This window comes from Pan paniscus, chromosome 18, assembly GCF_029289425.2.
Source record: "Pan paniscus chromosome 18, NHGRI_mPanPan1-v2.0_pri, whole genome shotgun sequence".
Taxonomy (NCBI): domain Eukaryota; kingdom Metazoa; phylum Chordata; class Mammalia; order Primates; family Hominidae; genus Pan; species Pan paniscus.
In genome coordinates, this window is record NC_073267.2 from 99,398,769 (window position 1) to 99,426,756 (window position 27,988).

At 59.4% G+C, this 27,988-nt stretch overlaps 1 protein-coding gene across 6 annotated transcripts; it reads left to right on the forward strand.

Annotated features, from left to right (window-relative positions):
* The first annotated feature begins 263 nt into the window (after nt 1-263).
* Nucleotides 264-27,988, forward strand: DPEP1 (dipeptidase 1). 6 transcript variants are annotated; one of them, XM_008974830.5, is made up of 12 exons: nt 4,139-4,241; nt 7,151-7,342; nt 17,370-17,579; nt 25,465-25,597; nt 25,821-25,953; nt 26,090-26,240; nt 26,423-26,492; nt 26,761-26,937; nt 27,025-27,109; nt 27,189-27,264; nt 27,393-27,528; nt 27,609-27,988. In XM_008974830.5, the coding sequence occupies exons 3-12, from the start codon at nt 17,476-17,478 to the stop codon at nt 27,777-27,779; spliced, it is 1,236 nt and encodes a 411-aa protein (XP_008973078.4). In that variant the 5' UTR covers nt 4,139-4,241; nt 7,151-7,342; nt 17,370-17,475; the 3' UTR covers nt 27,780-27,988. The 6 variants fall into 6 exon arrangements, with proteins under 6 accessions (XP_003805828.4, XP_054955465.2, XP_008973085.4 ...); XM_003805780.5 differs by lacking the exons at nt 4,139-4,241; nt 7,151-7,342 and adding an exon at nt 264-367; XM_008974837.5 differs by lacking the exon at nt 7,151-7,342 and having other exon boundaries at nt 4,128-4,241.

A 27,988-nucleotide genomic window follows, 5' to 3' on the forward strand; every position in this document is an offset into this window, starting at 1 on the left:
CCAGGACATCTCAGGGCACTCTCAGGAAATGAGGAAGCTGCTGAAGAAGTTTCTAGCCTTGGGGGAGGTCAGGACGTAGAGCCATCTCCTGGAGCAAAGTTCCCTCCTCCTCTCTCCCTCCTCCAGCCCTTCCTTCCGACCCCGGCGCTTTCTCTCCAACCTTCCCCTCCCCTCCTCCATTTCCCTCCTCTTTCTACTTTCAGAGAACACAGGGTTCCTGCAGGAAATGGGGCAGTTTCACCTTCCTGAGGAGGGGCCTGGGAGGGGCAGCAGGTGGCCGGGTAGGGCCAGCCCAGCTGTGAGCCTGGCGTGGGAGCTGCCTAGGCCGGGCCCTGCCAGGGAGCAAGTCTGCATCGCAGAGGCCAGGGTGAGTGGGCTGGGGAGTCGGTGTGCCAGGATACTGGGGTGCCCACCTGGGGTGGTGCGGGCCCGGGGACCCCAGGGCACCACTGTGGGTGGAAGCTGGGACTAGGCGTGCGGGGCAGGAGACGCGGTGGCTTCCTGGGATTCTAGGAGGCTGGGGCCAGGTGTGTGGGGCAGGGGACGCGGCTGCTTCCTGGGATTCTAGGAAACTGGGACCAGGTGTGTGGGGCAGGGGACGGGGTGGCTTCCTGGGATTCTAGGAGGCTGGGACCAGGTGTGTGCGGCAGGGGACGGGGCGCCTTCCTGGGATTCTAGGAGGCTGGCACCAGGTGTGTGGGGCAGGGGACGCGGCTGCTTCCTGGGATTCTAGGAAACTGGGACCAGGTGTGTGCGGCAGGGGACGGGGCGCCTTCCTGGGATTCTAGGAGGCTGGCACCAGGTGTGTGGGGCAGGGGACGCGGCTGCTTCCTGGGATTCTAGGAAACTGGGACTAGGCGTGCGGGGCAGGAGACGCGGTGGCTTCCTGGGATTCTAGGAGGCTGGGGCCAGGTGTGTGGGGCAGGGGACGCGGCTGCTTCCTGGGATTCTAGGAAACTGGGACCAGGTGTGTGCGGCAGGGGACGGGGTGGCTTCCTGGGATTCTAGGAGGCTGGGACCAGGTGTGTGCGGCAGGGGACGGGGCGCCTTCCTGGGATTCTAGGAGGCTGGCACCAGGTGTGTGGGGCAGGGGACGCGGCTGCTTCCTGGGATTCTAGGAAACTGGGGCCAGGTGTGTGGGGCAGGGGACGCGGCTGCTTCCTGGGATTCTAGGAGGCTGGAGCCAGGCGTGTGGGGCAGGGGACGCGGCTGCTTCCTGGGATTCTAGGAAACTGGGACCAGGTGTGTGCGGCAGGGGACGGGGCGCCTTCCTGGGATTCTAGGAGGCTGGCACCAGGTGTGTGGGGCAGGGGACGCGGCTGCTTCCTGGGATTCTAGGAAACTGGGGCCAGGTGTGTGGGGCAGGGGACGCGGCTGCTTCCTGGGATTCTAGGAGGCTGGAGCCAGGCGTGTGGGGCAGGGGACGCGGCGGCTTCCTGGGACTCAAGGATGTGGGAGAGCTGCTCTCAGACCCGCCGCTGTCCTCCCACTGGCCCTCCCCGTGGTCCCTAGGATGAGGTCTGGACCCGCCGGGCCCTCCAGAGGCCCCACAACCCCGCTTGTCCACTGTGCCGGCTGTTCCTTCCTTGCGGCGCCCAGTGCGGTCCTAGGCACCCTTGGGACTCAGCTCACGTACCCCTTCCTCCAGGAAGAGTTCTCAGGGGCTGTGTGAGGAGCGCCGAGTCCCCGGACTTACTCTCTGTTCTGGAATTCTCTGCGCAGTCATCTGCCTTCCCGCCCAGCTGAGAGCAGGGCCTGTTGTCCGGCCCCACAATTTCCTTCCAGGTGGAAAGGATTTGCTGAATGAAAATCAAAGCTGTGGCCGGGGGTGGTGGTTCACGCCTGTAATCCCAGCACTGTGGGAGGCCGAGGTGGGCGGATCATGAGGTCAGGAGATCGAGACCATCCTGGCTAACACGGTGAAACCCCGTCTCTACTAAAAATACAAAAAATTAGCCGGGTGTGGCGGCAGGCGCCTGTAGTCCCAGCTACTCGGGAGGCTGAGGCAAGAGAATGGTGTGGACCCGGGAGGCGGAGGTTGCGGTGAGCCGAGATGGCGCCACTGCACTCCAGCCTGGGTGACAGAGCCAGACTCCGTATCCAAAAAAATAAAAGAAAAATCTGCTCCCCGGGTAGGGTGCGGGGAGCTTCAGGGTTATCACAGGACATTCTAGAGAGAAAGCCTTGGGCACAGGCGGAAGTTGGAGTCTGGAGCTGCGGCTGGGCTAGCGAAGGGCAGACCCTACTTTGGCCAATGGCTCTTACACAGCCAAGCTATTTTCATGGTGAGGGTCTAGTAGCCTGCACATCTCTTGGTGAATTCTTGCTGATTGGCGTCTGACCCCATGGAGAAGCTCAGTGGGCGTCATGGGTGGAAGGGGGCATCTAGGGCCTCCAAACGTGGAAGTGTCTCTAAAATACCTCCCGCTGGGCCTCAGTCTCCTCGTCGACAAAAGGTCAGCTTTGACAAATCTCCAGTCGGAGTCCAGGAGCAGACGGGGAGGGTCCCTCAGTCCCTGCTTGCAGCTTCAGGGGGACGTCAGCTGCGGTGGACGGACACTGAGCCCCAAAGCGGCCTCTCAGAGCCGCCCCTGAGGGGTGGCCTCACAGGTGGGGCCGAGGCTCCCAGCTCCCACCGGGGACAGAGCGGGCAGGCGGGCCTGGCAGGGCAGTGGTGCTGGTCTACACGCAGCTCTGGAGTCTCTGGACCTGTGTCCTGTGCGTACATCCTGGCTCCATCTCCCATGAGCCAGGGGGCTGGACCTGTCTTCTCTACCTCAGTTTCCAAGACTAGGAGACAGGGGTAACAGCAGCCTTGCTCTCGGGGCTGAGGGCGCGGGTTAAAGGGCAGGACACCTATGGAAGCAGTGGTGGCTCCGAGCACCTGCTCAGCCTCCCCAGGTCTTCAGAGCCCACAGGCAGAGCCCACCCTGAGGGAGGAGCAGCTGGTTCTTGGGTGACATGAGCCCCCAGGACCCCGCCTTGCAGGACCCCGCGAGGCCCCAGTGAACTGGGGCCGGGAACCGGCCACACGGAGGCACGTTGGGATTTGGCCACCAGAGGGCAGCAGCTGCAGCAGCCAGGCAGGCGGTCAACACGGGGGCCCCGGGGTCCTGGCTGGCCGGTGGGGTGTGAATTGGAGAGGAGTGGGCCGTGTGGAGGGGGACCGAGCACCAAGGCCCGCCCTGGCCTCTGAGTGTCCACCCCTTTCACAGGCCCATTTCACAGATACTGAGGCCCAAAGGTGCAGGGCTCAGGCGTCCCCTACGTGTCCTGTCCCCGGGCAGGAGAATTACTTGAACCTGGGAGGCAGAGGTTTCAGTGAGCTGAGATCACACCACTGCACTCCAGCCTGGGCGACAGAGCAAGACTTCATCTCAAAAAAAAAAAAAAGGGGGAATTTAAAATGCTCCCTGAACTCCAGCTGGGGTGCGCAGCAGGAGGCTGGGTCCGTGGGACTTCGGGGGCTGGGCTGGGGGTTCAGGTGGGTGGGGGAGTCAGTGCTGTGGGGATAGGGCTCAGAGCCCAGAAACAGACAAGCCCACACAGGTAACCAGTGTCGACGAAACAGGAGAGGCTGGGACCTGTGCCCTGGAAGGACACAGGCAGCGGGTCCTGGGTCACCCACTCCGGGGCTGACCAAGCACAGTTTCACGGAGCAGTATGGCCCAGCCTGGTGTGAGAGGATCGGAGAGACGGGCGGAAAGGAGGGGAGACAGCGGGTGTGCTCGGGGCTGTGCCAGGAGGGGTCCTTGGATGGAGGAGGGGGTCGCCAGGAGGCATCTGCTTCCCCGGGGTGGTGAAGAGCCAGCGTGTATGGCCGACCTCGAGGACAGGGCGATTGCTCCAGCAGAATGTTCCCAGATGGCACGGATGCTTCTGGTCCCGGCACTGGGACCTGCAGCAGGATTCCCGGGTGGCTTAAAGAGGTTCCTTGAGGTTTGTAATCAGGAATTCAAAGTAGCGCAGATCGGGACGGTTGGGCCTTCTCCCCTCAGCACACTCCGCGAAGGGCAGTGCAAACGCACGCTGGCAGGAAGTGGCCCGGAAGCAGGCAGAAAGCGGCCAGGAAGCGGCCAGGAAGTGGGCAGGAAGTGGCCGGGAAGCAGGCAGAGAGCATCCAGGAAGTGGCCAGGAAGTGGCCAGGAAGCAGGCAGGAAGTGGGCAGGAAGCAGCCGGGAAGCAGGCAGAGAGCGGACAGGAAGCAGTCAGGAAGTGGCCAGGAAGCGGGTAGGAAGCAGGTAGGTTTTACCCAGCGGCGTGACGGTTCCAGAGGGGATGATGGAGTCTGGCAGAGAATGGGGCAGGAGGCTGGAGGTCCTGGGCAGGCCCTGGAGCAGAAGGGGAAGTGAGGGGTGGGGTGATGGGACTGCAGTGAAGGTCTGGCCCCACCCGAGCAAGGTGAGGGTAGCACAGGTCATTACAGGTTGCTTGGCCAGGGTTGGGGACAATTCTCTCTTATTAGAATTGCCAGGAATGAAGACAGGGTGGAGCTAGAACAAGGGAGAGGGAGTGGCAGAGAGATGGGGTGCTTGGGGCTCTCATGTGACACCCTGGGGACACTGCATGAAGACTCACGGCTGAGCTGGGTGGAGGTGGGAGAGGGAGGCAGGCACCAAGGCACGGGGCCCTGAGAGGTGAAGGGGAAAGCGCTCCTGCCTCACGAGGCCACGGGAGCTCCCTCAGCACAGTGCCTGCGTGGAAGAATTGCTCAGCTAACGTGAGCTCTGAGGTTTGTGCACATGTTACAGAGAATGAGGTGGAAGCATCCACGCCAGGAGGTCTCCAGGCCATCTGGTCAACAGAAAGCCAAAAACATGCAAAGGACAGGAGCCCACACCTGTGCCGGTCTGTGCCAGAAATGCTGGAAGGCGGCCGGGCGTGGCGGTTCACACCTGTAATCCCAGCACTTTGGGAGGTTGGGCGCGGCGGATCACACCTGTAATCCCAGCACTTTGGGAGGCCAGGCGCGGTGGCTCACACCTGTAATCCCAGCGCTGTGGGAGGCCAAGACGGGCAGATCATTTGAGGTCAGGAGTTTGAGACTAGCCTGGCCAACATGGTGAAACCCCATCTCTACTAAAAATACAAAAATTAGCTGTGTGTGGTGGCACGCACCTGTAATCCCAGCTACTCAGGAGGCTGAGGCACAAGAATCACTTGAACCTGGGAGACGGAGGTTGCAGTGAGCTGAGATTGCTCCCCTGCACTCCATCCTGGGCGACAGAGCGAGACTCAGTCTCAAAAAAAATAAAAAAATAAAAAATAAAAAATCATCATTCTAAGTCAAGAAAAATTAAAAATTTAAATTATTAGCATGTATTTACCATTCATCTTCATATTGTGTAATACTTGGCTTAAATGCAAATAGAATAGGATTTAACTCATGCAGAATCAACAAAATTTTACAATTCACATTTTTATTTTAATTAATTTATTAGTTTGTTTATCCATCTTGACAAGGTCTTGCTCTGTCACCCGGGCTGGAGTGCAGTGGTAGAATCACGGCTCACTGTAGCTTAAACCTCCTGGACTCAAGCCATCTTCCTGCCTCGGTCTGCTATGTAGCCAAGACCACAAGTGTGTGCCACCACGCTTGGCTAATTTTTGTATTTTTTGTAGAGATGGGGGTCTCCCTATGTTGCCCAGGCTGGTCTCAAACTCCTGGCCTCAAGCGATCCTCCCGCCTTGGCCACCCAAAGTGCTGGGATCACAGGCATAAACCACCAGGTTTGGCCTACATTATTTATTTATGTATTTACTTTTGAGACAGGGTCTCACTATGTTGCCCAGGTTGGAGTGCAGCCTCAACCTCTGAGGCTCAACAACCTTCCCACCTCAGCTTCCCAAGTAACTGTGACAGCAGGCACACACCAGCCTGGCTAGTTTCTTTATGTCTGTAGAGACGAGGTCTCCTTGTGTTGCCCCGGCTGGTCTCAGACTCCTGAGCTTAAGTGATTGCTGCACTGTTCCCCGGGCAAAGTTGCACAATTTGCATTTTGTAACTTATAGATTAATATTTATTTTATTTTCACCAGAACAGTAGGAACCCTGCACAAAACTGGTTTTATTTTGCTCTTCACGTACGCACATCCCACCAGCACCCTCTACCTTTGGCTTCCGGAGGATTGCCCTCCCTGCTCCCTCCCTGCAGCCCCCTGCCCCCCTGCTCCCCTCCCTGCAGCCCCCCTGCCCCCCCGCTCCCCTCCCTGCAGCCCCCTGCCCCCCTGCTCCCCTCCCTGCAGCTCCCTGCCCCCCTGCTCCCCTCTCTGCAGCCCCCTTTTCCCCTGCTCCCCTCCCTGCAGCCCCCTGCACCCCTCCCTGCAGCCCCCTAGTCCCCCTGCTCCCCTCCCTGCAGCCCCCTGCTCCCTCTGCTCCCCTCCCTGCAGCTCCCTGCAGCCCCCCGCTCCCCTCCCTGCAGCCCCCTGCTCCCCTCCCTGCAGCCCCCTGCGCCCCCTGCTCCCCTCCCTGCACCCCCTGTGCCCCCTGCTCCCCTCCCTGCAGCCCCCTGCACTCCCTTCACCCCCTCCCTGCAGCCCCCTGTGCCCCCTGCTCCCCTCCCTGCAGCCCCCTGCACTCCCTTCACCCCCTCCCTGCAGCCTGCTGTGCCCCCTGCTCCCCTCCCTGCAGCCCCCTGCTCCCCTCCCTGCAGCCCCCTGCACCCCCTCCCTGCAGCCCCTTGTGCCCCCTGCTCCCCTCCCTGCAGCACCCTGTGCCCCCCACTCCCCTCTCTGCAGCCCCCTGTGCCCCCCCGCTACCCTCTCTGCAGCCCCCTGTGCCCCCCCCCGCTCCCCTCTGTGCAGCCCCCTGTGCCTCCCCCGCTCCCCTCTCTGCAGCCCCCTGTGCCCCCCCCGCTCCCCTCTGTGCAGCCCCCTGTGCCCCCCCCGCTCCCCTCTGTGCAGCCCCCTGTGCCTCCCCCGCTCCCCTCTCTGCAGCCCCCTGTGCCCCCTCCCCTCTCTGCAGTCCCCACTGTTCCTCCCACTGCTGCCCATCATTGGCTGCTTGAAAATGTCAGACTCCAAGGGCCCCAGTGACTGGCCCAGCAGCAGCCCTGGGTCTCCACCCTGCCTGGGTGGGGTCCGGGATAGGCCTGGCCTCCCCCCTCCTGCTTGAACCCACTGAGTATGCCCCCCTCCCGCCGCACCCTCAGAATTCCAAAGCCAGCCTGGTCTCCAGCTCAGTGCGGTCCACACGCAGACCCTCCTTGGATTTCGAAAGCCCGTGTGGCTTTGCCAGAGGACATTCCAATCCTCGATTGTGGCTGGGGATGGAGGGAGATCAACCCATCGCACTTACAGATAAAGAAACTGAGGACAGAGTTTGTCCCAACTCCAGGGCCAGGGTCAGTGTCCCCCGAGGGAGTCAGGGAGGTGGCTGGGGTCTGCCAATGGGGAGGGAACACACGGCCTGGGACCCCCAGGCCACTTGAGACTCTCTGGGCTCGTTGGGGTGGGCCCAAGCTCCCAGGCCCCCTCCTCTCCCTTTCTCAACCTGCTGCCACCTAAGGCAGATACCCTACACTACTGCCTGGGGGGCCTGAAGGGTGATCACCCAGCACAAGCTCTCCTGCCTGGCCTGGGACCGAGAGTCCCAGAAGCCCCTGGGCTGGCCGGATGCTCAAGGCCTCACTGAGGGCATGCGTATCTTCGGAAACAAGAACCAGCTGACGTGTGAGGCTTCAGCCCGGCTCTCCCTGGGGTACTGTGCAAGCCCTCAAGGAGGTGGCTGTTTTGTCGCTGGAGAGCTCCGTGGGTGGCAGGACTGAACTTGAACACCAGAAACAACCCCCAAGCCTTGTGACCTGGGAGGCAGGAGGCGGGTCTGTCTCCCTGGGCCTTGGGTGGCTGAGCCGAGGTACTCGGGACCCTGTCCCGCACATGGTGAGTCGCGGGGAGCCGGGAGCCAGGGGTTGTGGTTTTGGGGAGCGTGCAGCCAGGTTGAGGCCCAGGGCTGTAATGAGGGCGGAAAGCCCCTCTCCTCTCTGACTGCCTGTGATCCACCATCAGCGAGGGAGAACCTCAGAGAGTAGGCGTCTACACCATAGCATGGAGCGTCATCACGGGCAGTGAAGGGCGAGAGTCTCAGAGGATGGAACCGGGTGGGGGGCGTCAGCTCGTGCCATCACGGACAGTGAAGGGTGAGGCTCTCAGAGGATGGAACCGGCGGGGGCCTCAGCTCCAGGCAGGGGTGAGAGGGTGGCTTCTGGGGTGACTGTGTCTGGAGGATGGGGTAGCGAGGGTGGGGAGGCCAGGCTGAGGGGCCCTGACCTCATGGGAGCTGGGAGCCTGTTGGGAAGTCCCTGAGAAGTGCTTCACTGGGATTCACTGAGAGGAAGAGCTCATGCCCTGGTGCAGATGTGGGCTGTGGGGGGTCAGAGTGGTGGGGGCAGCCATGGGGGGCCTGTGCAGGGTGAGGAGGGATGTGGGGAAGCCACCAGCCTCAGGGTGGGCTGGAAGCTGGGAGGGAGGCGTTGGGGGCAGAAGTGGGGTGCCGGCCTTACGGCTGGGCCTGCAGGTTGAGGGTCCTGTGGACTCCCCCAGTGCAGACATCAACCTGGTCAGGAGCCAGAAGAGAGAGTCCGGGGCTGCTGAGCCTGCTGTGAGCCACGGGGGCCTCCCACGGAGAGAGACAGGGCCGGGCTCCCCGTGGAGCTGCAGGCTCCCGATGTTCCCTTCTCAAGGCTTATTTGGGGGCCTCTGTGCCAGGCCCCATGGGTGGTCAGATGGGCCCCACGCTGAGTGTGGGCTGCCGTCCCTCGCACATGCAAGGAAGGGCTCATGTGAGCAGGTGCGCGTGTGCGGCTCGTCTGTGCATGCACGTGTGTCTGTGCGCACGTGGAGGTATCTGAGTGTGCGTTTACTCATCCCGTGGGAAAGTCTGCACGTGTCTGTTCTAGGTACGTGGACGTATCTGACCGTGTGGGCTTGGGATGCATCCAGGTGTTCTCGTCTGCGATGATCTGTGTGTGGGGGGCGTGGGTAGGTCCGCATTGCCTGTGGCTACCTGTGCAGAAGTGGTAACATCCGAAATGGCCATGGTGGCATCTGCATGTTGGCTGTGGATGGGGCTTCTGTGTGGTTCTGGGGGACAGAGCTGGGTGGAAACACAGACATCACTGTCGAGGCTGTCACCTGCGTATCGACAGAGCCGAGTCAGCACCACCCCGTGAGGAGAGCGTGTGGGGTGGGGCCTCGGTGCACCCATCTCTGGAGATGGACCCAGGACTCTCATGCAGGAGCCCACACTCTTCACAGAGCACTGCTCCCACCCCCAGGGGTCTCCTAGCAACGCTTCTCTAAACATTAACTTTCGGAGCCAGGACTACTAACCCCAGCTCTCTCCCTAAGCCTCACTATGGCCAGGGGAGGGGAGAGGCAGGAGGGCCTGGGCAGGACAAAGGACCCTGGTCAGTCGGGGGGCATAAAAGACGCACAACCAGAACCGGTGGAAGAAACAGAATTAAACACACCCTGAGCCTTTCCCACCGCAACTCTGCCGGCTGCACCCTCTGGGTCAAGATGTGAGGTAAGGCACAAGCATTTCCTCCTGCTCCTGTCCACGAAGGTGAGAGGAAAGGAATTAGAAAAGAATAACGCACTCAGGCCGGGCGCAGTGGCTCACGCCTGTAATCCCAGCACTTTGGGAGGCCGAGGCGGGTGGATCATGAGGTCAGGGGTTCAAGACCATCCTGGCCAACATGGTGAAACCCTGTCTCTACTAAAAATACAAAAATTAGTCGGGCGTGGTGGCAGGCACCTGTAGTCCCAGCTACTTGGGAGGCTGAGGCAGGAGAATCACTTGAACCCAGGAGGCGGAGGTTTCAGTGAGCCGAGATCGCGCCATTGCACTCCAGCCTGGGTGACGCAGTGAGAATCTGTCTCAAAAAAAAAAAAAAAAGAACACACTCGTCAGACAGTACAAAGTCTCCGCTGCAGGCAAAGATTCCGACCCATTTCTGGGAAGGAGGAAGTGAATGGAAGAGCGTGTCTGTGAGGCGGACTAGGGGGCCTCATTGGGAACGTTCCAGGGTGTTCCAGCGAGAGACCAGGGAGCAGGAGAGGAGCTCAGCTCAGACGTCGCAGGCACGATGGGCCGGGAGTGAGGAAGACGCTGAGGTCGGGGTTTGTTCCCAGTTGGAAGAACTGGCCCCAGGACCACCCAGACAGACACACCACCCTAACCCCCCCACAGCCAGAGGAAGGTCAGGAGGCCCTTCCCTAAACATGTTTTTGAGAATCGAGGTAGCTATTTTTAAAAATGCTGCTGGGCGTGGTGGCAGTTGCTTTAAAAGGAGCTGCTGTGGACCCAGCTACTTGGGAGGCTGAGGTGGGAGGATCGCTTGAGCCTGGGAGTTGGAGTCCAGCCTGGGCAGCATAGCAAGACCCCATCTCGTAAAAAAAAAAAAAGTGCTCATGCATTCCGGCTTCAAGGGCCCTGGTAACCGGGCATCTCCGGAGGTCGCCCCACACAAAGCCTGGGGTCGAGAGCCCGCTCACACATATGGCACGGCCCACCTTGCTGTTGCTTTATTTTTAAATATGAAATTTGTAGTGACAAAGATTGCCAGCTGCCAAGGGAAGTCTGCAAACGCAACAGAAGGTCCAGATGAACAATGGGAGACGCGTCTGCATTCCGTTTGGTAAACCGCAGAAGAGAACAGAGTGTAGCTGACTCCAAGCAGATCTGCTTCCCTGACGGGAGCGGGGCGGAAAAGAACACAGCAAACCTTGGAAACCGCCCTCCGGAGACCAGACGCACAACCCCCAAGAAAACACGAAAGAACCGTGCTGGGAGACAAAACAGAGGAAATGGAGTGCACAGGATAAGCAGGAAGAAAGCCAGGACAGGAGGCAGAAAGGAAGCTCAGACAGTGCAACCCCTGCCTGAAACCCTGGCCAGACGGAGCTCAGAAAGGAGGGGAAGAAGAGGGATACGGGCGACTGGAAATTCCCTGGACCGGAGGCAGAGGGAACACTCCAGGGAGTGAAAAAGCCTCACGCTAAAGCACGTGGCTGAGAAGTCAAGGCGCTCCGAGGGAAGAGCGGTTGCCCACACACAGCTGGGCCCATCCACGACACATGCACAGACGGACTGTGGCGCGGTCACCTCCTGAGAGACAAAGGTTTCCCGCCCAAAGTGCACATCCAGAGAAACTACTGATGAGGGCAGAATAAACACAGATGGGAGGACTGGGGAGTGAATTCCCGCAGACCCGCTGCTAGGGAATGGTTGCAGGGCCAACTCTAACGGAATAGGGTTTAGTCTGCTTTGCATTGCTCCAAAGAAATCCCCGAGGCTGGCTCATCTATAGAGAAAAGGGGTGGGTTTGGCTCATGGTTGTGGAGGCTGAATGGGAAGCGTGGCACCAGCGTCTGCCTTTGGTGAGGACCCCGGGAACCTCTCATCACGGCAGAAGGGGAGGGAGCAGGTGTCACCGGAAGGATGGCCTGGAGCGTAATAGTCCATGTCCTCGGCGTTTGAACAAAGAAGTGGACAAAACGTGCAAAGTAACGAAGAAAACACGGAAAGAAAGCAGCAAAAGCAGGGATTTATCAAAGCGAGAAAGGTCGGGAGTGGGGTGAGAGGGGCGCTGTTACATAGTTTCCTGGGTTTTTTTTTTTTTTTTTTTTTTAGAGGGAGTCTCACACCGTCGCCCGGGCTGGAGTGCAATGGCGCCATCTCGGCTCACTGCAACCTCCGCCTCCCAGGTTCAAGCGATTCTCCAGCCTCAGCCTCCCGAGTAGCTGGGATGACAGGCACCCACAACCACGCCCGGCTAATTTTTGTGTTTTTAGTAGAGACGGGGTTTCTCCTTGTTGGCCAGGCTGGTCTTGAACTCCCGGCCTCAGGTGATACACCCGCCGCACTCTCCCAAAGTGCTGGGATGACAGGTGTGAGCCACCCCCTCGGCCAGTTTTCTGGGTCTTAAGGGCACCTTTCATGGTTCCTATACCCCTTATCTGGATGAAAGATTTGGTCCGTGGCTAATCAAAGGCTGAGGTAAACTGGTGTCTGCAGATGAAAGGGTGGCCCGCAGCCAGTCCACAGCACTTTCCTTTCCATCTGGGACATGGTGGTGGGGGCTGTAGGAGAGCAGCCTTTGATCCTTTGCTACTGGGTGTGGGGCTCTTCCTCAGGGTGTAGTTTTTGGAAGTTGGTGTTAATTGGCCCTGGGTTCCCTGCCCCAGACCTTGAAGTTTTTCCTGGATTCAGCGTGCTTTGGCCTCGGACCCTCTCCCCCTGACCTTGGTGTTTTCTCTTTTAGGAAGTCAGCACAAATTAGCGTCCCATTCCCTGCCCCAGGCCTCGCTGTTTTTCCTTGATTCAGCAGGAATTGGCCTAAGTTCCCTGCCCCCAGACCCTATTCTCCTGCTCCCAGGGCATCACCTGCAGAGAGGGAGGCAGAGAGTGAGGGGGGAGGTATGAGGCTCGTTTTAATCCTCAGTTCTCTTCCCAACGAACTCATTACCTCCAGAACTGCACCAAGCCATTGATGAGGGGCCCGTCCCCATGACACAAAACCTCCCAACTGGGATCCAGTTTCCACGTGAGATCTGGACAAACATTCAAACTCTATCAGGACTATAAACCAAACAAAGGTGGAAGACCTTCAGTGCAGGCATTAAGTGAGCACTGAGATTCCAGGCTGGGAGTAGCAGGTTGGACGAGGGGAGGCTGTGGGGGCAGGGAGGGAGGTTGCAGAGTCCAGAGCTTGGAAGATGGAAGATAAGGGCACCCAGTGTAGGGCAGGAGAAGAAAGGGAACTGGCAACTCTGGGACAAACTGTAAAACCCCACGGAAAAGACAGGTGTAAGGTGACTACCTTGATCCGAGGGTGATCTGAGTGGCTGGTGCCTTTGTGCTCACAGCAGGACTGTCATAAAGTAGGTACATCCATGACTTCTACTTGACAGACGAAGAGACTGAGGCCGAGAAATTGAACCAGGTCACCCACACTGCCCTTGAACAGTGGTCGTGAGAGCGGAACCCACAGCCTACCAGGCCACCGGGCCCTGCCCAACCCCCAGGACGCCCTCGTGTTGAATTAAGTCCGTGGCTTTGAGCCTCAGAAACGGTACAAAATGCAGTCCACGCGTGGCTCTCGGACCCGGTCTGGCGCTCGGAAGACATGCGCCTCCCTCTACCTGCCCCCCGTCCTCCCGCCACCGTGAGGCCCTGAGAGGCCCTGAGATTCTTGCGATGTTTGAATAAGGGCGCCGCATTTTCATGTTGCACTGGGCCCTGAATGGTGGAGCTGAGTGATGCGGTTTGGTTCTGTGTCCCCACCCAAATCTCATCTCAGATTATAATCCCCACCTGTCAAGGGAGAGACCCGCTGGAGGTGAGTGCATCGTGGCGTCGTTCACCCCATGTTCTTGTGGTAGCGAGAAAGTTCTCACAAGATATGTTTGTTGTTGTTTTTGTTGGTGGTGGTGGTTTTTAAGACAGAGTTTCACTCTTGTTGCCCAAGCTGGCTGGAGTGCAGTGGCACAATCTTGGCTCCCCACAACCACCACCTCCCGGGTTCAAGCAATTCTCCTGCCTCAGCCTCCCGACTAGCTGGGATTACAGGCATGAGCCACCGTGCCTGGCTAATTTTGTATTTTTAGTAGAGATGGGGTTTCTCCATGTTGGTCAGGCTGGTCTCGAACTCCGGACCTCAGGTGATCCACCCGCCTCGGCCTCCCAAAGTGCTTGGATCACGCGGTGGCGTGCGCCACCGCACCCAGCCTAAGATCTGGTTTTTAAAAGTGTTTGGCAGTCCCCCCCTCAAACTCTCTCCCCCGCTGCCATTTAAGACATGCCTTGCCTCCCTTTGCCTTCGGCCATGATTGTAATTTTCCTGAGGCCTCCCTAGCCATGTGGAACTGTGAGTCAATGAAGGCTTTTTTCCTTTAAAAATTACCCAGTCTTGGCCAGGCGCGGCGGCTCATGCCTGTAATCCCAACAGCTTGGGAGGCCGAGGCGGGTGGATCACTTGGGGTCAGGAGTTTGAGACCACCCTGGCCAACATGGTGAAACTGTCTGTAGTAAAAATAAAAAATTAGTCAGACATGGGGCCAGGTATGGTGGCTCACACCTGTAATCCCAACACTTTGGGAGGCCGAGGCGGGCGGATCACGAGGTCAGGAGATCGAGACCATCCTGGCTAACAGGGTGAAAACTTGTCTCTACTAAAAAAAAAAAAAAAAGAAAAAAATTAGCCGGGCGTGGTGGTGGGCGCCTGTAGTACCAGCTTCTCTGGAGACTGAGGCAGGAGAATGGCATGAACCCAGGAGGCAGAGCTTGCAGTGAGCTGAGGTCGTGCCACTGCACTCCAGCCTGGGCAATAGAGTGAGACTCCGTCTCAAAAAAAAAAAAAAAAAAAAAGTCAGATGTGGGATCAGGCATGGTGGCTCACGCCTGTAATCCCAGCACTGTGGGAGGCCGAGGAGGGCACATTATTTTAGGTCAGGAGTTCGAGACCAGCCTGACCAACATGATGAAACCCTGTCTCTACTAAAAATACAAAAAAAATTAGCTGGGTGTGGTGTGCGCCTGTAATCCCAGCTACTCCGGAGGCCGAGGCATGAGAATCAGTTGAGGCAGAGGTTGCCGTGAGCCGAGATTGTGCCACCGCACTCCAGCCTGGGTGACCTACTGAGACTCTGCCTCAGAGAGAGAGAGAGGAAGGAGGGGAGGGGAGAGGAGGGAAAGGAAGGGCAGGGGAACCCAGTCTTGGATATTTCTTCATTTTTTTTCTTTTTCTTTTTTTTTTTTTTTGAGACGGAGTCTTGCTCTGCCACCCAGGCTGGAGTGCAGTGTTGCCATCTCGGCTCACTGCAACCTCCGCCTCCCTGGTTCAAGCGATTCTCCTCCAAAAGCCTGTAGCTGGGATTACGGGCAAGGGCCACCATGCCCAGTAAATTTTTGTATTTTTAGTAGAGAAGGGGTTTCACCATGTTGGTCAGGCTGGTCTCGAACTCCTGACCTCGTGATCCTCCTGCCTTGGCCTCCCAAAGGGCATTTTTGTTTGTTTTTGAGACGGAGTCTCGCTCTTTCGCCCAGGCGGGAGTGCAGTGGTGCAATCTCGGCTCACTGCAAGCTCTGCCTCCCAGGTTCACATCATTCTCCTGCCTCAGCCTCCCGTGTAGCTGGGACTCCAGGCACCCGCCACCATGCCCGGCTAATTTTTTTTATTTTTGGTAGAGACGGGGTTTCACCATGTTAGCCAGGATGGTCTCGATCTCCTGACCTGGTGATCCACCCGCTTCGGCCTCCCACAGTGCTGGGATTACAGGCGTGAGCCACCGTGCCCGGCCACAAAGGGTATTTCTTTCTTTCTTTCTCTCTTTCTTTTTTTTCTTTGGTGAGACGGAGATTTGCTCTTGTCGCCCAGGCTGGAGTGCAGTGGCGCGATCACGGCTCATGGCATCCTCCACCTCCCGGATTCAAGCGATTCTCCTTCCTCAGCCTCCCGAATAGCTGGGATTACAGGCGTGCACCACCACGCCTGGCTAATTTTTGTATTTTTAGTAGAGACGGGGTTTCACCATGTTGCCCAGGCTGATCTCGAACTCCTGACCTCAGGTGATCCGCCCACCTCAGCCTCCCACAGTGCTGGGATCACAGGTGTGAGCCACCTTGCCCAGCCCCCAAAGGGTATTTCTTTATAGCAGTGTGAAAATGGACGAATACAGTGGCCTCAAGTTCTCTCCTTAGTGGCACCTGAGGGAGTGTGGTGCTCTTGGAAATGCTCTCCTGTCACCCAGTTTCTGCCTCTGAAGCGACAAGCAGAACATGGATGTTCTCAGAGTCCGGGGCTGTGTAGATAGTATTGGAGCTGAAGGCAAAAGGAAATATCAGAATATTGGGCCTGTCTTTATTTTAAAGGTTTGTGGGGAGGTTTTTTGTGTTTTGTTTGTTTTTCTGAGATGGAGTCTTGATCTGTTGCCCAGGCTGAAGTGCAGTGGCATGATCTTGGCTCACAGCAACCTCCACCTCCTGGGTTCAAGTGATTCTCCTGCCTCAGCCTCCTGAGTAGCTGGGACTACAGGCACGCACCACCACGCCCAGCTAATTTTTGTCTTTTTAGTACAGAGAGGGTTTCACCATATTGGCCAGGCTTGTCTTGAACTCCTGACCTCAAGTGATCCATCCGCTTCGGTCTCCCAAAGTGCTGGGATTATAGGCGTGAATGACCGTGCCCAGCTATTTTAAAGTTTTATACTTTGTTCATTATGGATTTTTTTTACATGAAGTCTGATTTTTTTAAAATATTGAATGAAAATACGATTTATCATGACCTGGGCATGGTGGCTCATGCCTGTAATCCCCGCAGTTTGAGAGGCCAAAGCAGGCAGGTTTGCTTGAGGCCAGGAGTTCGAGACCAGCCTGGGAAACATGGGGAAGACCCCATCTCTACAAAAAATACAAAAATTAGCCAGGCGTGGTGGTGCACGCCTGTGGTCCCATCTACTCAGGAGGCTCAGGCAGGAGGGTTGCTTGGGCCCAGGAGGTGCAGGTTGCAGTGAGCCGAGATGGAGCCACTGCCCTCCAGCTGGGGCGATCCTCCTTCCCTGCCGGTCTCCCCCCACCCCCCCGAAGCCTCTGACCAGTTTTCCCTCCTGCTCCTCCCAGCAGGCCTGTTTTAGCCCCAGTGCTCAGCCCACTGTCCCCCAGAACCCCAGACACCACCCAGCCCTGGGATTAAGATTCTTCTGTCAGGGCACCCCCTGGGAACTGCGTTCCCAGGAGCCCTCGGGCGACTTGAGTGTGCTCTGCCGAGTCCTAGAGAGGCCCCGGTTCTAAAGACGTGTCTAGCTGCTTGGCCTGAAGCTCTGTAGCTGGAGTGTGGGTCCCTGTGACGCTGGAGGGCTGCAGGCCGGGGGTGCGGACCCCTCAGCAACAGGGCAGGCGCCAGGGGCACACCTGGCTGTGCAGCAGCTTCCTGGAACGCCCTAATGTTTATCCCCCATGGCAAGTCACGTAAGATGATTTTTATGTGGAAAGGGGTGCTTTATGAGAATGCACTAGTTGAATGACTGTTGTCTTGCTTGCAGATCTAGGCCCCCGGGTCCTGAGGGAGGTGGTAGTAATAACAGTAGCACAGCTAGAGCCGACAGCCACTCACCACTCACCTGGTCCTGCTCTCAGCCTGCTGTCCTTTCATCTGGGCTCTAGCTCCACCCCTGGGTCTGGGATCCCAGCTTCTTACTATGCCTCCGCCTAGCCCAGACAGCAACGCCCAGTCATTGAGTGTCCGGCCTTCCATCCTACCCACCCTGGTGGGGAATGTGCTGGTTACTTATTGAACATGGGAAGCTATAAACAGGAGAGCAGCCACCTGTCATCACTTCCACCCACACCTCTGGTGCCTCTCCTGGCAGGCAGAGTGGCTCCTCACAGCCTGAAGCTCATCCTTCTGCACGGGCCGGCCAGGCCAGCACAGAGGCACCGGGGCAGCAGTGCACACAGGTCCCCGGGGACCCCACCATGTGGACCGGATGGTGGCTCTGGCCCCTTGTGGCCGTCTGCACTGCAGACTTCTTTCGGGACGAGGCAGAGAGGATCATGAGGGACTCCCCTGTCATTGATGGGTGAGTGCTCACCTGAGCCAGGTGCTTAGGGAACCAGGACTGGGAACTGGGGCTGGGGGAGCGGGGCTCGGGGAGCCGGGGCTGGGGGAGCCGGGGCTGGGGGAGCGGGGTTGGGGGTGCCGGGGCTGGGGGTGCCGGGGCTGGGGGAGCGGGGTTGGGGGTGCCGGGGCTGGGGGAGCGGGGTTGGGGGTGCCGGGGCTGGGGGTGCTGGGGCTGGGGGAGCGGGGTTGGGGGTGCCGGGGCTGGGGGTGCCGGGGCTGGGGGAGCGGGGTTGGGGGTGCCGGGGCTGGGGGAGCGGGGTTGGGGGTGCCGGGGCTGGGGGTGCTGGGGCTGGGGGAGCGGGGTTGGGGGTGCCGGGGCTGGGGGTGCTGGGGCTGGGGGAGTGGGGTTGGGGGTGCCGGGGCTGGGGGAGTCGGGGCTGGGGGTGCCGGGGCTGGGGGAGTCGGGGCTGGGGGTGCCAGGGCTGGGGGAGCGGGGTTGGGGGTGCCGGGGCTGGGGGTGCCGGGGCTGGGGGAGCGGGGTTGGGGGTGCCGGGGCTGGGGGAGCGGGGTTGGGGGTGCCGGGGCTGGGGGTGCTGGGGCTGGGGGAGCGGGGTTGGGGGTGCCGGGGCTGGGGGTGCTGGGGCTGGGGGAGTGGGGTTGGGGGTGCCGGGGCTGGGGGAGTCGGGGCTGGGGGTGCCGGGGCTGGGGGAGTCGGGGCTGGGGGTGCCAGGGCTGGGGGTGCCGGGGCTGGGGGTGCCGGGGCTGGGGGAGCCGGGGCTGGGGGAGCCGGGGCTGGGGGAGCCGGGGCTGGGGGAGCCGGGGTTGGGGGAGCCGGGGCTGGGGGAGCCGGGGCTGGGGGTGCCGGGGCTGGGGGAGCCGGGGCTGGGGGAGCCGGGGCTGGGGGTGCCGGGGCTGGGGGTGCCGGTGCTGGGGGAGCCGGGGCTGGGGGTGCCAGGGCTGGGGGAGCGGGGTTGGGGGTGCCGGGGCTGGGGGAGTTTGGCCTGGGGAGTTGGGGCTGGGGGAGCTGGGGGTGAGACTCGTGTGCGCTTGGCTTGGGGTTCAGTTTCAGTTTCTGCGACGGTGCCGGGCCCTTGCCCTTTCCTGGCCCCTGCTGCTTTGTGGGGTCTCTCAGGGCCCCCAAAGACTTCAGCAAATGAAGGTCTTCAGGGACTGGGCAGGAAGGAGGCAAGGCCCCACTCCCTGGCCCCGAAGCTCAGAGTGAGGTCTGAGCCTGCGGACATGGAGGCCCTGTGCCCCGATCTCTGCCTGTGCCTCAGCTTCTCCTGAAAGCAGCAGGTGCGGGTGGCACCCTACAGGCCCTCTCAGCCGGCATCTTTTTGGCTCTCTTCCCACTCCCCCCGGCCTGCCTTCTCCCGGGGGGAGGCCCATGCCACTTGGGCCCCTGCCCATGCTGTGCTGTGTGCCCACCTGGCCCCTACCCCCGACCTCGCTGGGGTGCCTGGGTCACCTGCTTCTGTCCTGACCTCCTCAGGGCGGAGATCCCCACTGCCCGGGAATCCGACCCTCTTCCCCGCCCCTTCCTGGCCCAGTGCCCCGACACTGGGTCACCATGGAGGCCTCCTGCTTCCAGGCACCAGACTCAGATCAGGGTCCACACTGGCTCCGCGTTGGGGTGGGAGGGTCACTGAGAGTCCGCCCTGTGTCTGGCATGGTGTCTCCACCAGAAAATGCCTCTGGGCTTTGTTGGGGAAAAACTCTGTGAAAAAAGCAGGGAAACCCGATGTCTTGTCGCATAAGAACTTCAGGGAACAGTCCAGGCTGGGCAGTTCACGCCTGTAATCCCAGCACTTTGGGAAGCCGAGGCGGGCGGATCACCTGAGGTCAGGAGCTCAAGACCAGCCTGGCCAACATGGCGAAACCCTGTCTCTACTAAAAATACAAAAAATTAGCCAGGCATGGTGGCGCATGCCTGTAGTCCCAGCTACTCAGGAGGCTGAGGCAGGAGAATCACTTGAACTCGGGAGGCGGAGGCTGCAGTGACCCATTATCGGGCCACTGTACTCCAGCCTGGGCAACAGAGTGAGACTCCATCTCAAATTTAAAAAACTTAAGGGAGCAGAGGCAGCTGCAGAAAGGGAGCAGAGGGTGGTCCCTGCATCCTCATGGTTTAAAATGGCCACGCCAGCTTCAGCCCTCACATCTGCATGCTGGCCAGCAGGGAGGAGGGAGACATAAAGAAGGGGAAAAGGACAAGCAGCAGGTGACTGTCAGGGTCAGGTTTTTGTTTTGTTTTGTTTTGAGACAGAGTCTCACTCTGTCACCTGTCACCCAGGCTGGAGTGCAGTGGCGTGATCTCAGCTCGCTGCAACCTCTGCCTCCTGGATTCAAGTGATTCTCCTGCCTCAGCCTCCCGAGTAGCTGGGATTACAGGCGCCCGCCACCACGCCCGGCTAATGTTTTTGGTATTTTTAGTAGAGACAGGGTTTCACCATGTTGGCCAGGCTGGTCTCGAACTCCTGACCTCAAGTGATCCGCCCGCCTCGACCTCCCAAAGTGCTGGGATTCCAGGCGTGAGCCACTGCGCCTGGCCGGGGGTCAGTTGTTAGAAGCTGTTACAGGAGCCACCTTCATCCCTTGGGCACTGCCGGCGACACAGGGGCAGGAAGTATCTTCAACCCAAATGGCTGTGTGCCCGCTAAAAACGGGGGGTTTTAAGGTCACAAAGGAAAAGGAGGAGAATGGGTCCCTGGGGCAGCCAGCAGTCTCCCCACGAACAGCTGCCTGAGTGTGTGCTTGCCGCTTTTCCAGCACTTTCTAGCACTCCTTGGAGCAGGACGCCGGATTCCGTATCCCAGCTAAGGGCATTGCCCCAGCTGCACAGATAAGGAGGGTGGGTCTGATTAGCAGAACTGCCGTTTGCCCCAGCCATGAGGCAGGCAGGGCCTCCCTCCCACGGAGAAACCAGAGGCCCCACCTTCCCATCGTTTTCTCCAGCAAGAGTGGAGAGGGCTGGCCGGGCACAGTGGCTCACAGGTGTGGTCCCAGCACTTTGGGAGACCGAGGTGGGAGGACTGCTTGAACCCAGAAGGTTGGGGGCTGCAGTGAGCTGTGATTGCACCCCTGCCCTCCAGCCTGGGCAACAGAGTGAGACCCTGTCTCAAAAAGAAGAAAGAAAGGAGGGGCTGCAGGAGGAGGAGGGAGGGGAGAGCAGAGAGCTGACCCATTGCAGCCTGTCCCTCCAAGGGCGGCTCCTGGGGTCCTGGGAATCCCTACCCATCACAGGCTAATGTCTGAGATGGGCCGCCCCCGTCCTCAGGCCAAGGAGTAAAGTCTCCTGGGAGCCCTGCCCAGCCCCGCCCGGGACAGTGCCCAGTGTAGGGTTGCACCTAGCGATGAGGCTGCTGCCCGGGCAGGGTCCCTGGCTGGAGCTCAGGGTTCCCTCAGCAAGTGCGTCCTGAGCACCCACTCTGCTCCGAGGGCTGGGGAGAGGCACGTGCCTGCCCAGGCTGTCATGTGGACTCGCTGTGGCCAGAGACAACCTCGCTGACGCAGGAGCTTTGGGAGAGACTCACGCCAGCATCAAGCGTGCGCCCGCCCATCTGCCCAGGGGTGGGGCCGGAAAGCGTGCCAGGCTGGGCTTGGGGGCGCTAGCCCAGGGGAGGTCAGGAACGACTGGGACCCAGGAAGGGCAGAGCCCTCCCCTTCTTTCCCCTGAGGAGCTCCATGGGTGCATTCACCTTGGAAAAGCTCATTGTAGGCACATAGATTTGAGCTGGGTCACAGAAAGCAGAGCCCGCAGCTGGAAATGATTAACAGTTACTCATCTGCCTCTCCCAGCTGCCCTCCAAGGAAACCATCAAGACACCCTCATGTTACAGATGGGGAAACTGAGGCACAGAGGGAGCTGTCCTCAAGGAAAGCACCAAAACACCCTCATGTTACAGATGGGGAAACTGAGGCACAGAGGGAGCTGTCCTCAAGGAAAGCACCAAAACACCCTCATGTTACAGATGGGGAAACTGAGGCACAGAGGGAGCTGTCCTCCAAGGAAGGCACCAAGACACCCTCATGTTACAGATGGGGAAACTGAGGCACAGGGATGGGTCTGGAAACTGCAAGTGGAGGGGCCCCTGTGGCCTCATCCCAGCACACACCCTCACAAGGCAGTTCCCCCGAGACAGGGGCACAGCCCACATTATAGGAAGGAGACTGAGGCCCCAGACCCAGTGATGGGGAAGGGGAACCCTGGGCATTCCCCAGGGTTGGGGGTCAGGCCTCAGCCCCTTCCCATCCTCCTCACAGCCTCTGAGTCACAGGATCGGGGGCGAGGGCTGTCGGGGGCTGCAGTCGGGCCTGGTCAGTCCCGGCACTCAGATCTGATGGTTGAAACACAGATGAGATCGTAGCCTAGAGCCTGCCCTGGGCCCCTTAGAGCTGCGTTTCTATTTTTCTTTTCTCTTCTCTTCTTCTTCTTCTTCTTTTTTTTTTTTTTTTTTTTTTTTGGAGGGAGTCTCGCTCTGTCGCCCAGGGTGGAGTGCAGTGGTGCGATCTCAGCTCACTGCAAGCTCTGCCTCCTGAGTTCATGCCATTCTTCTGCCTCAGCCTCTTGAGTAGCTGGGACTACAGGCACCCGCCATCACTCCCGGCTAATTTTTGTATTTTTAGTAGAGACGGGGTTTCACCATGTTAGCCAGGATGATCTCGATCTCCTGACCTCGTGATCTGCCCACCTCGGCCTCCCAAAGTGCTGGGATTACAGGCGTGAGCCACCCTGCCTGGCCTGAGAATTGCATTCCTAACGACAGGGGATTCCCTTTGCTCCTGGTCTCTGCCAGGCCCTGCTGGGCAGCTGGATTCGGACCCTCTGAGATCCTCACTCAGCCACCAGCTCTGACAGCCCCAGCTCCGCCTTCCTCTGCGTTCCTCTTCCCTCTCCTTTCCCCTTCCCTCTCCTTTCCCCTTCCTTCTCCTTTCCCCTTCCTTCTCCTTTCCCCTTCCTTCTCCTTTCCCCTTCCTTCACCTTTCCCCTTCCTTCACCTTTCCCCTTCCTCCTCCTTTCCCCTTCCTTCTCCTTTCCCCTTCCTTCTCCTTTCCCCTTCCTCCTCCTTTCCCCTTCCTTCACCTTTCCCCTTCCTTCACCTTTCCCCTTCCTTCTCCTTTCCCCTTCCTTCACCTTTCCCCTTCCTTCTCCTTTCCCCTTCCTCCTCCTTTCCCCTTCCTTCACCTTTCCCCTTCCTTCTCCTTTCCCCTTCCTTCACCTTTCCCCTTCCTTCTCCTTTCCCCTTCCTTCTCCTTTCCCCTTCCTTCACCTTTCCCCTTCCTTCTCCTTTCCCCTTCCTTCCCCTTTCCCCTTCCTTCTCCTTTCCCCTTCCTTCCCTTTTCCCTTCCTTCCCTTTCCCCTTCCTTCTCCTTTCCCCTTCCTTCTCCTTTTCCCTTCCTTCTCCTTTCCCCTTCCTTCTCCTTTCCCCTTCCTTCTCCTTTCCCCTTCCTTCACCTTTCCGCTTCCTTCTCCTTTCCCCTTCCTTCTCCTTTCCCCTTCCTTCACCTTTCCCCTTCCTTCTCCTTTCCCCTTCCTTCTCCTTTCCCCTTCCTTCACCTTTCCCCTTCCTTCTCCTTTCCCCTTCCTTCCCCTTTCCCCTTCCTTCTCCTTTCCCCTTCCTTCCCTTTTCCCTTCCTTCCCTTTTCCCTTCCTTCTCCTTTCCCCTTCCTTCTCCTTTCCCCTTCCTTCTCCTTTTCCCTTCCTTCTCCTTTCCCCTTCCTTCTCCTTTCCCCTTCCTTCTCCTTTTCCCTTCCTTCTCCTTTCCCCTTCCTTCTCCTTTCCCCTTCCTTCTCCTTTCCCCTTCCTTCACCTTTCCGCTTCCTTCTCCTTTCCCCTTCCTTCTCCTTTCCCCTTCCTTCTCCTTTCCCCTTCCTTCTCCTTTCCCCTTCCTTCTCCTTTCCCCTTCCTTCTCCTTTCCCCTTCCTTCACCTTTCCGCTTCCTTCTCCTTTCCCCTTCCTCCTCCTTTCCCCTTCCTCCTCCTTTCCCCTTCCTTCTCCTTTCCCCTTCCTTCTCCTTTTCCCTTCCTTCTCCTTTCCCCTTCCTTCTCCTTTCCCCTTCCTTCTCCTTTCCCCTTCCTTCACCTTTCCGCTTCCTTCTCCTTTCCCCTTCCTTCTCCTTTCCCCTTCCTTCCCTTTTCCCTTCCTTCTCCTTTCCCCTTCCTTCTCCTTTCCCCTTCCTTCTCCTTTCCCCTTCCTTCTCCTTTCCCCTTCCTTCCCTTTTCCCTTCCTTCTCCTTTCCCCTTCCTTCTCCTTTCCCCTTCCTTCTCCTTTTCCCTTCCTTCTCCTTTCCCCTTCCTTCTCCTTTCCCCTTCCTTCTCCTTTCCCCTTCCTTCACCTTTCCGCTTCCTTCTCCTTTCCCCTTCCTCCTCCTTTCCCCTTCCTCCTCCTTTCCCCTTCCTCCTCCTTTCCCCTTCCTTCTCCTTCCCCCTTCCTTCTCCTTTCGCCTTCCTTCCCTTTTCCCTTCCTTCACCTTTCCCCTTCCTCCTCCTTTCCCCTTCCTTCTCCTTTCCCCTTCCTTCTCCTTTCCCCTTCCTTCACCTTTCCCCTTCCTTCTCCTTTCCCCTTCCTTCCCTTTTCCCTTCCTTCTCCTTTCCCCTTCCTTCTCCTTTCCCCTTCCTTCTCCTTTTCCCTTCCTTCTCCTTTCCCCTTCCTTCTCCTTTCCCCTTCCTTCTCCTTTCCCCTTCCTTCACCTTTCCGCTTCCTTCTCCTTTCCCCTTCCTTCTCCTTTCCCCTTCCTTCTCCTTTTCCCTTCCTTCTCCTTTCCCCTTCCTTCTCCTTTCCTTCACCTTTCCGCTTCCTTCTCCTTTCCCCTTCCTTCTCCTTTCCCCTTCCTTCTCCTTTTCCCTTCCTTCTCCTTTCCCCTTCCTTCTCCTTTCCCCTTCCTTCTCCTTTCCCCTTCCTTCACCTTTCCCCTTCCTTCTCCTTTCCCCTTCCTTCTCCTTTCCCCTTCCTTCTCCTTTCCCCTTCCTTCTCCTTTCCCCTTCCCTCTCCTTTCCCCTTCCCTCACCTTTTCCCTTCCTTCTCCTTTCCCCTTCCTTCTCCTTTCCCCTTCCTCCTCTTTTCTCCTTCCTTCTCCTTTCCCCTTCCTTCAACTTTCCCCTTGCTTCTCCTTTCCCCTTCCTTCTCCTTTCCCCTTCCTTCACCTTTCCCCTTGCTTCTCCTTTCCCCTTCCTTCTCCTTTCCCCTTCCTTCTCCTTTCCCCTTGCTTCTCCTTTCCCCTTCCTTCTCCTTTTTCCTCACGAGAGCTCCTACCCTCACCACCACCAGCTCCTGGGAAAACCTTGGAGAACCTCAGTCCTTTGGAAGTTTAGAAGGATCTGATTGGAGTTTGGGTGCAGGGCTCTTCCCTGGGGACAGAGGCAGCAGAGAGGCCTGGGTAGCCCCCAAAGCCTGTACTCAACACCCTGCTCCCCAGGAGGATGGGGGTCCCAGGCCCCCCAAGGTCAGGCCGTTCCAATTACCCAGCCACCCACCATATTCCCCAAGAGGCAATTTGATCTTTAAACTGAAAACTCTCAGAAACAGTATCACCCCCAGGCCCTTGCCCCTCACGTCTCCAATCCTGTCCACTGAGGTCATTTGGCTCCTTGTGTCCCACCCTCAGACAATGTGTCTGCCCCCCAGCCTCCTCCACAGAAAAAGGCCCTGGAAGGGATGGGCTACCCAGCTCCCTGAGCTCCTGGCTCGGGGTTCCCTGCCCTGGGGGTGGGCACAGTTGGGAAATGCAGCCTGCACAGGTGTGTTCAGGTGGCCGGTGATATGTCACCCCCGCGGCCTAGACTTCAGTCCTGCGTCTGTCGTAAGGAGTAGGAAGTGGGGAGAGCAGCCCAGAGGCCAGGAGCTCGGAAGCCCCCAGGTCCCAGTGGCCGCCCTGACTGCCTGGCCTCTCCCCGGCCAACTCCAGGCACAATGACCTCCCCTGGCAGCTGCTGGATATGTTCAACAACCGGCTGCAGGACGAGAGGGCCAACCTGACCACCTTGGCCGGCACACACACCAACATCCCCAAGCTGAGGGCCGGCTTTGTGGGAGGCCAGGTACCGCCTGCCCTGCCTTGTGCTTGCCCTGTGTGGGGTCATCCCGTCTCCTACCTCGGGCCTGGCTACAGTGTGACCATCCCTGTGGTGTTCCTCCAGGGTCCCTCGGTGCCCAGGCCGAGGGAGCGCTTCCCAGGGGGTGGGAAACCAGACTCCCACAGGCATGCAGGGGGTGGGCTGAGACCTGGCTGCATCAGCTCCTGGTACCCCCTGCGGCCCCCAGTTCTGGTCCGTGTACACGCCCTGCGACACCCAGAACAAAGACGCTGTGCGGAGGACACTGGAGCAGATGGACGTGGTCCACCGCATGTGCCGGATGTACCCGGAGACCTTCCTGTATGTCACCAGCAGTGCAGGTGGGGTCCTGACCTGGGTCCTCCAGGTCCTGCGTCTTCTCACCCAGCCCTCATCCTGAGCAGCAGGTGCCGGTCAGGACACCTCACCCTCCAGACACCAGGTGCCCACTCCCCTGCACCCTGACTGTCCCCGCAGGCATTCGGCAGGCCTTCCGGGAAGGGAAGGTGGCCAGCCTGATCGGCGTGGAGGGCGGCCACTCCATTGACAGCAGTCTGGGCGTCCTGCGGGCACTCTATCAGCTGGGCATGCGGTACCTGACCCTCACCCACAGCTGCAACACGCCCTGGTGCGTGACTCCCCATGGGAGGCCCCCGGGCTGTGGTCAGGAGGGAGGGGGCAGACACTCCCTGCCACCCTCCAGAGCCCATCCCCTCTGCCTGTGAGTCCCAGGCCGGGCCTCGCCTGCTGGGCTGATGGGAGGCCGAGACCACCGCTCACCTCTTGGGCACCTGCCTTTTGCTCCTCCAGGGCTGACAACTGGCTGGTGGACACGGGAGACAGCGAGCCCCAGAGCCAAGGCTTGTCACCCTTTGGGCAGGTGAGTGGGGTGGGAGCGGCCAGTCACCCCCGAGGAGAAGGCAGAGGCCCTGGAGGGTGACCAGAACAATGCATCTCCTCACGTGGGACCTCAGTGTCCTTGTCTGTAAAATGGATCTGGCAGCCATCCCCCCAGGGTGGGTGCTGAGCCCTGAGTGGCCCCGGACTTCCAGCCATGAAGGATGATGACTCACATCTGGTCCAGCCCGTCCACCTCCGCAGCCCCGACCCTGGGGGCTGTGAGGGTGGACGGAGCCCTGTCCTCCCAGCGTGTGGTGAAGGAGCTGAACCGTCTGGGAGTCCTCATCGACTTGGCTCACGTGTCTGTGGCCACCATGAAGGCCACCCTGCAGCTGTCCAGAGCCCCGGTCATCTTCAGCCACTCCTCGGCCTACAGCGTGTGCGCAAGCCGGCGCAACGTGCCTGACGACGTCCTGAGGCTGGTGGTGAGGGCCGAGGGAGCGACCCCCACCCCGCCTCCCTGGGCAGGCCCTCCCAGCTCTCAGCTCCACCCTGTCTTCCTTCCTGTGCAGAAACAGACAGACAGCCTGGTGATGGTGAACTTCTACAACAATTACATTTCGTGCACCAACAAGGCCAACCTGTCCCAAGTGGCCGGTAGGTGGGGTGTGAGCGGCCAAGGGGGCCGAAGGGGGAGGGCCTCACTTGGGACCCATACCTGCTGCTCCCTGGACAGACCATCTGGATCACATCAAGGAGGTGGCAGGAGCCGGAGCCGTGGGTTTTGGTGGGGACTTTGATGGTGTTCCAAGGTAAGGGGGTGAGAGCTCTGTCCTGTGGATGAGCCGGGAGGTTCATGGCCTCGTCAGAGGGATGAGGCGGCTGGAGGAGGGACCTGTGTCCTAGTGTGGGGGCCCAGGTTCTCCTGGCCTCAACACAGGGTCCCTGAGGGGCTGGAGGACGTCTCCAAGTATCCAGACCTGATCGCTGAGCTGCTCAGGAGGAACTGGACGGAGGCGGAGGTCAAGGGCGCACTGGCTGACAACCTGCTGAGGGTCTTCGAGGCTGTGGAACAGGTGAGGACAGGGTGGCCACCCGAGTCTCCCCCACCACCACCAGCAGGCAGGCTGCCCCACCTGTGTCTGTCTGTCCCCAGGCCAGCAACCTCACACAGGCTCCCGAGGAGGAGCCCATCCCGCTGGACCAGCTGGGCGGCTCCTGCAGGACCCATTACGGCTACTCCTCTGGGGCTTCCAGCCTCCATCGCCACTGGGGGCTCCTGCTGGCCTCCCTCGCTCCCCTGGTCCTCTGTCTGTCTCTCCTGTGAAACCTGGGAGACCAGAGTCCCCTTTAGGGTTCCCGGAGCTCCGGGAAGACCCGCCCATCCCAGGACTCCAGATGCCAGGAGCCCTGCTGCCCACATGCAAGGACCAGCATCTCCTGAGAGGACGCCTGGGCTTACCTGGGGGGCAGGATGCCTGGGGACAGTTCAGGACACACACACAGTAGGCCCGCAATAAAAGCAACACCCCTTCA

What these genes read in the sequence shown, in the direction of transcription:
- DPEP1 (XM_003805780.5), top strand. Translation starts at nt 17,476, where the DNA reads ATGTGGACCGGATGGTGGCTCTGGCCCCTTGTGGCCGTCTGCACTGCA. An exon ending in CACAGCTGCAACACGCCCTG is followed by an intron (nt 26,241 to 26,422) that starts GTGCGTGACTCC and finishes TTGCTCCTCCAG; the next exon opens with GGCTGACAACTGGCTGGTGG. An exon ending in GACTTTGATGGTGTTCCAAG is followed by an intron (nt 27,265 to 27,392) that starts GTAAGGGGGTGA and finishes GCCTCAACACAG; the next exon opens with GGTCCCTGAGGGGCTGGAGG.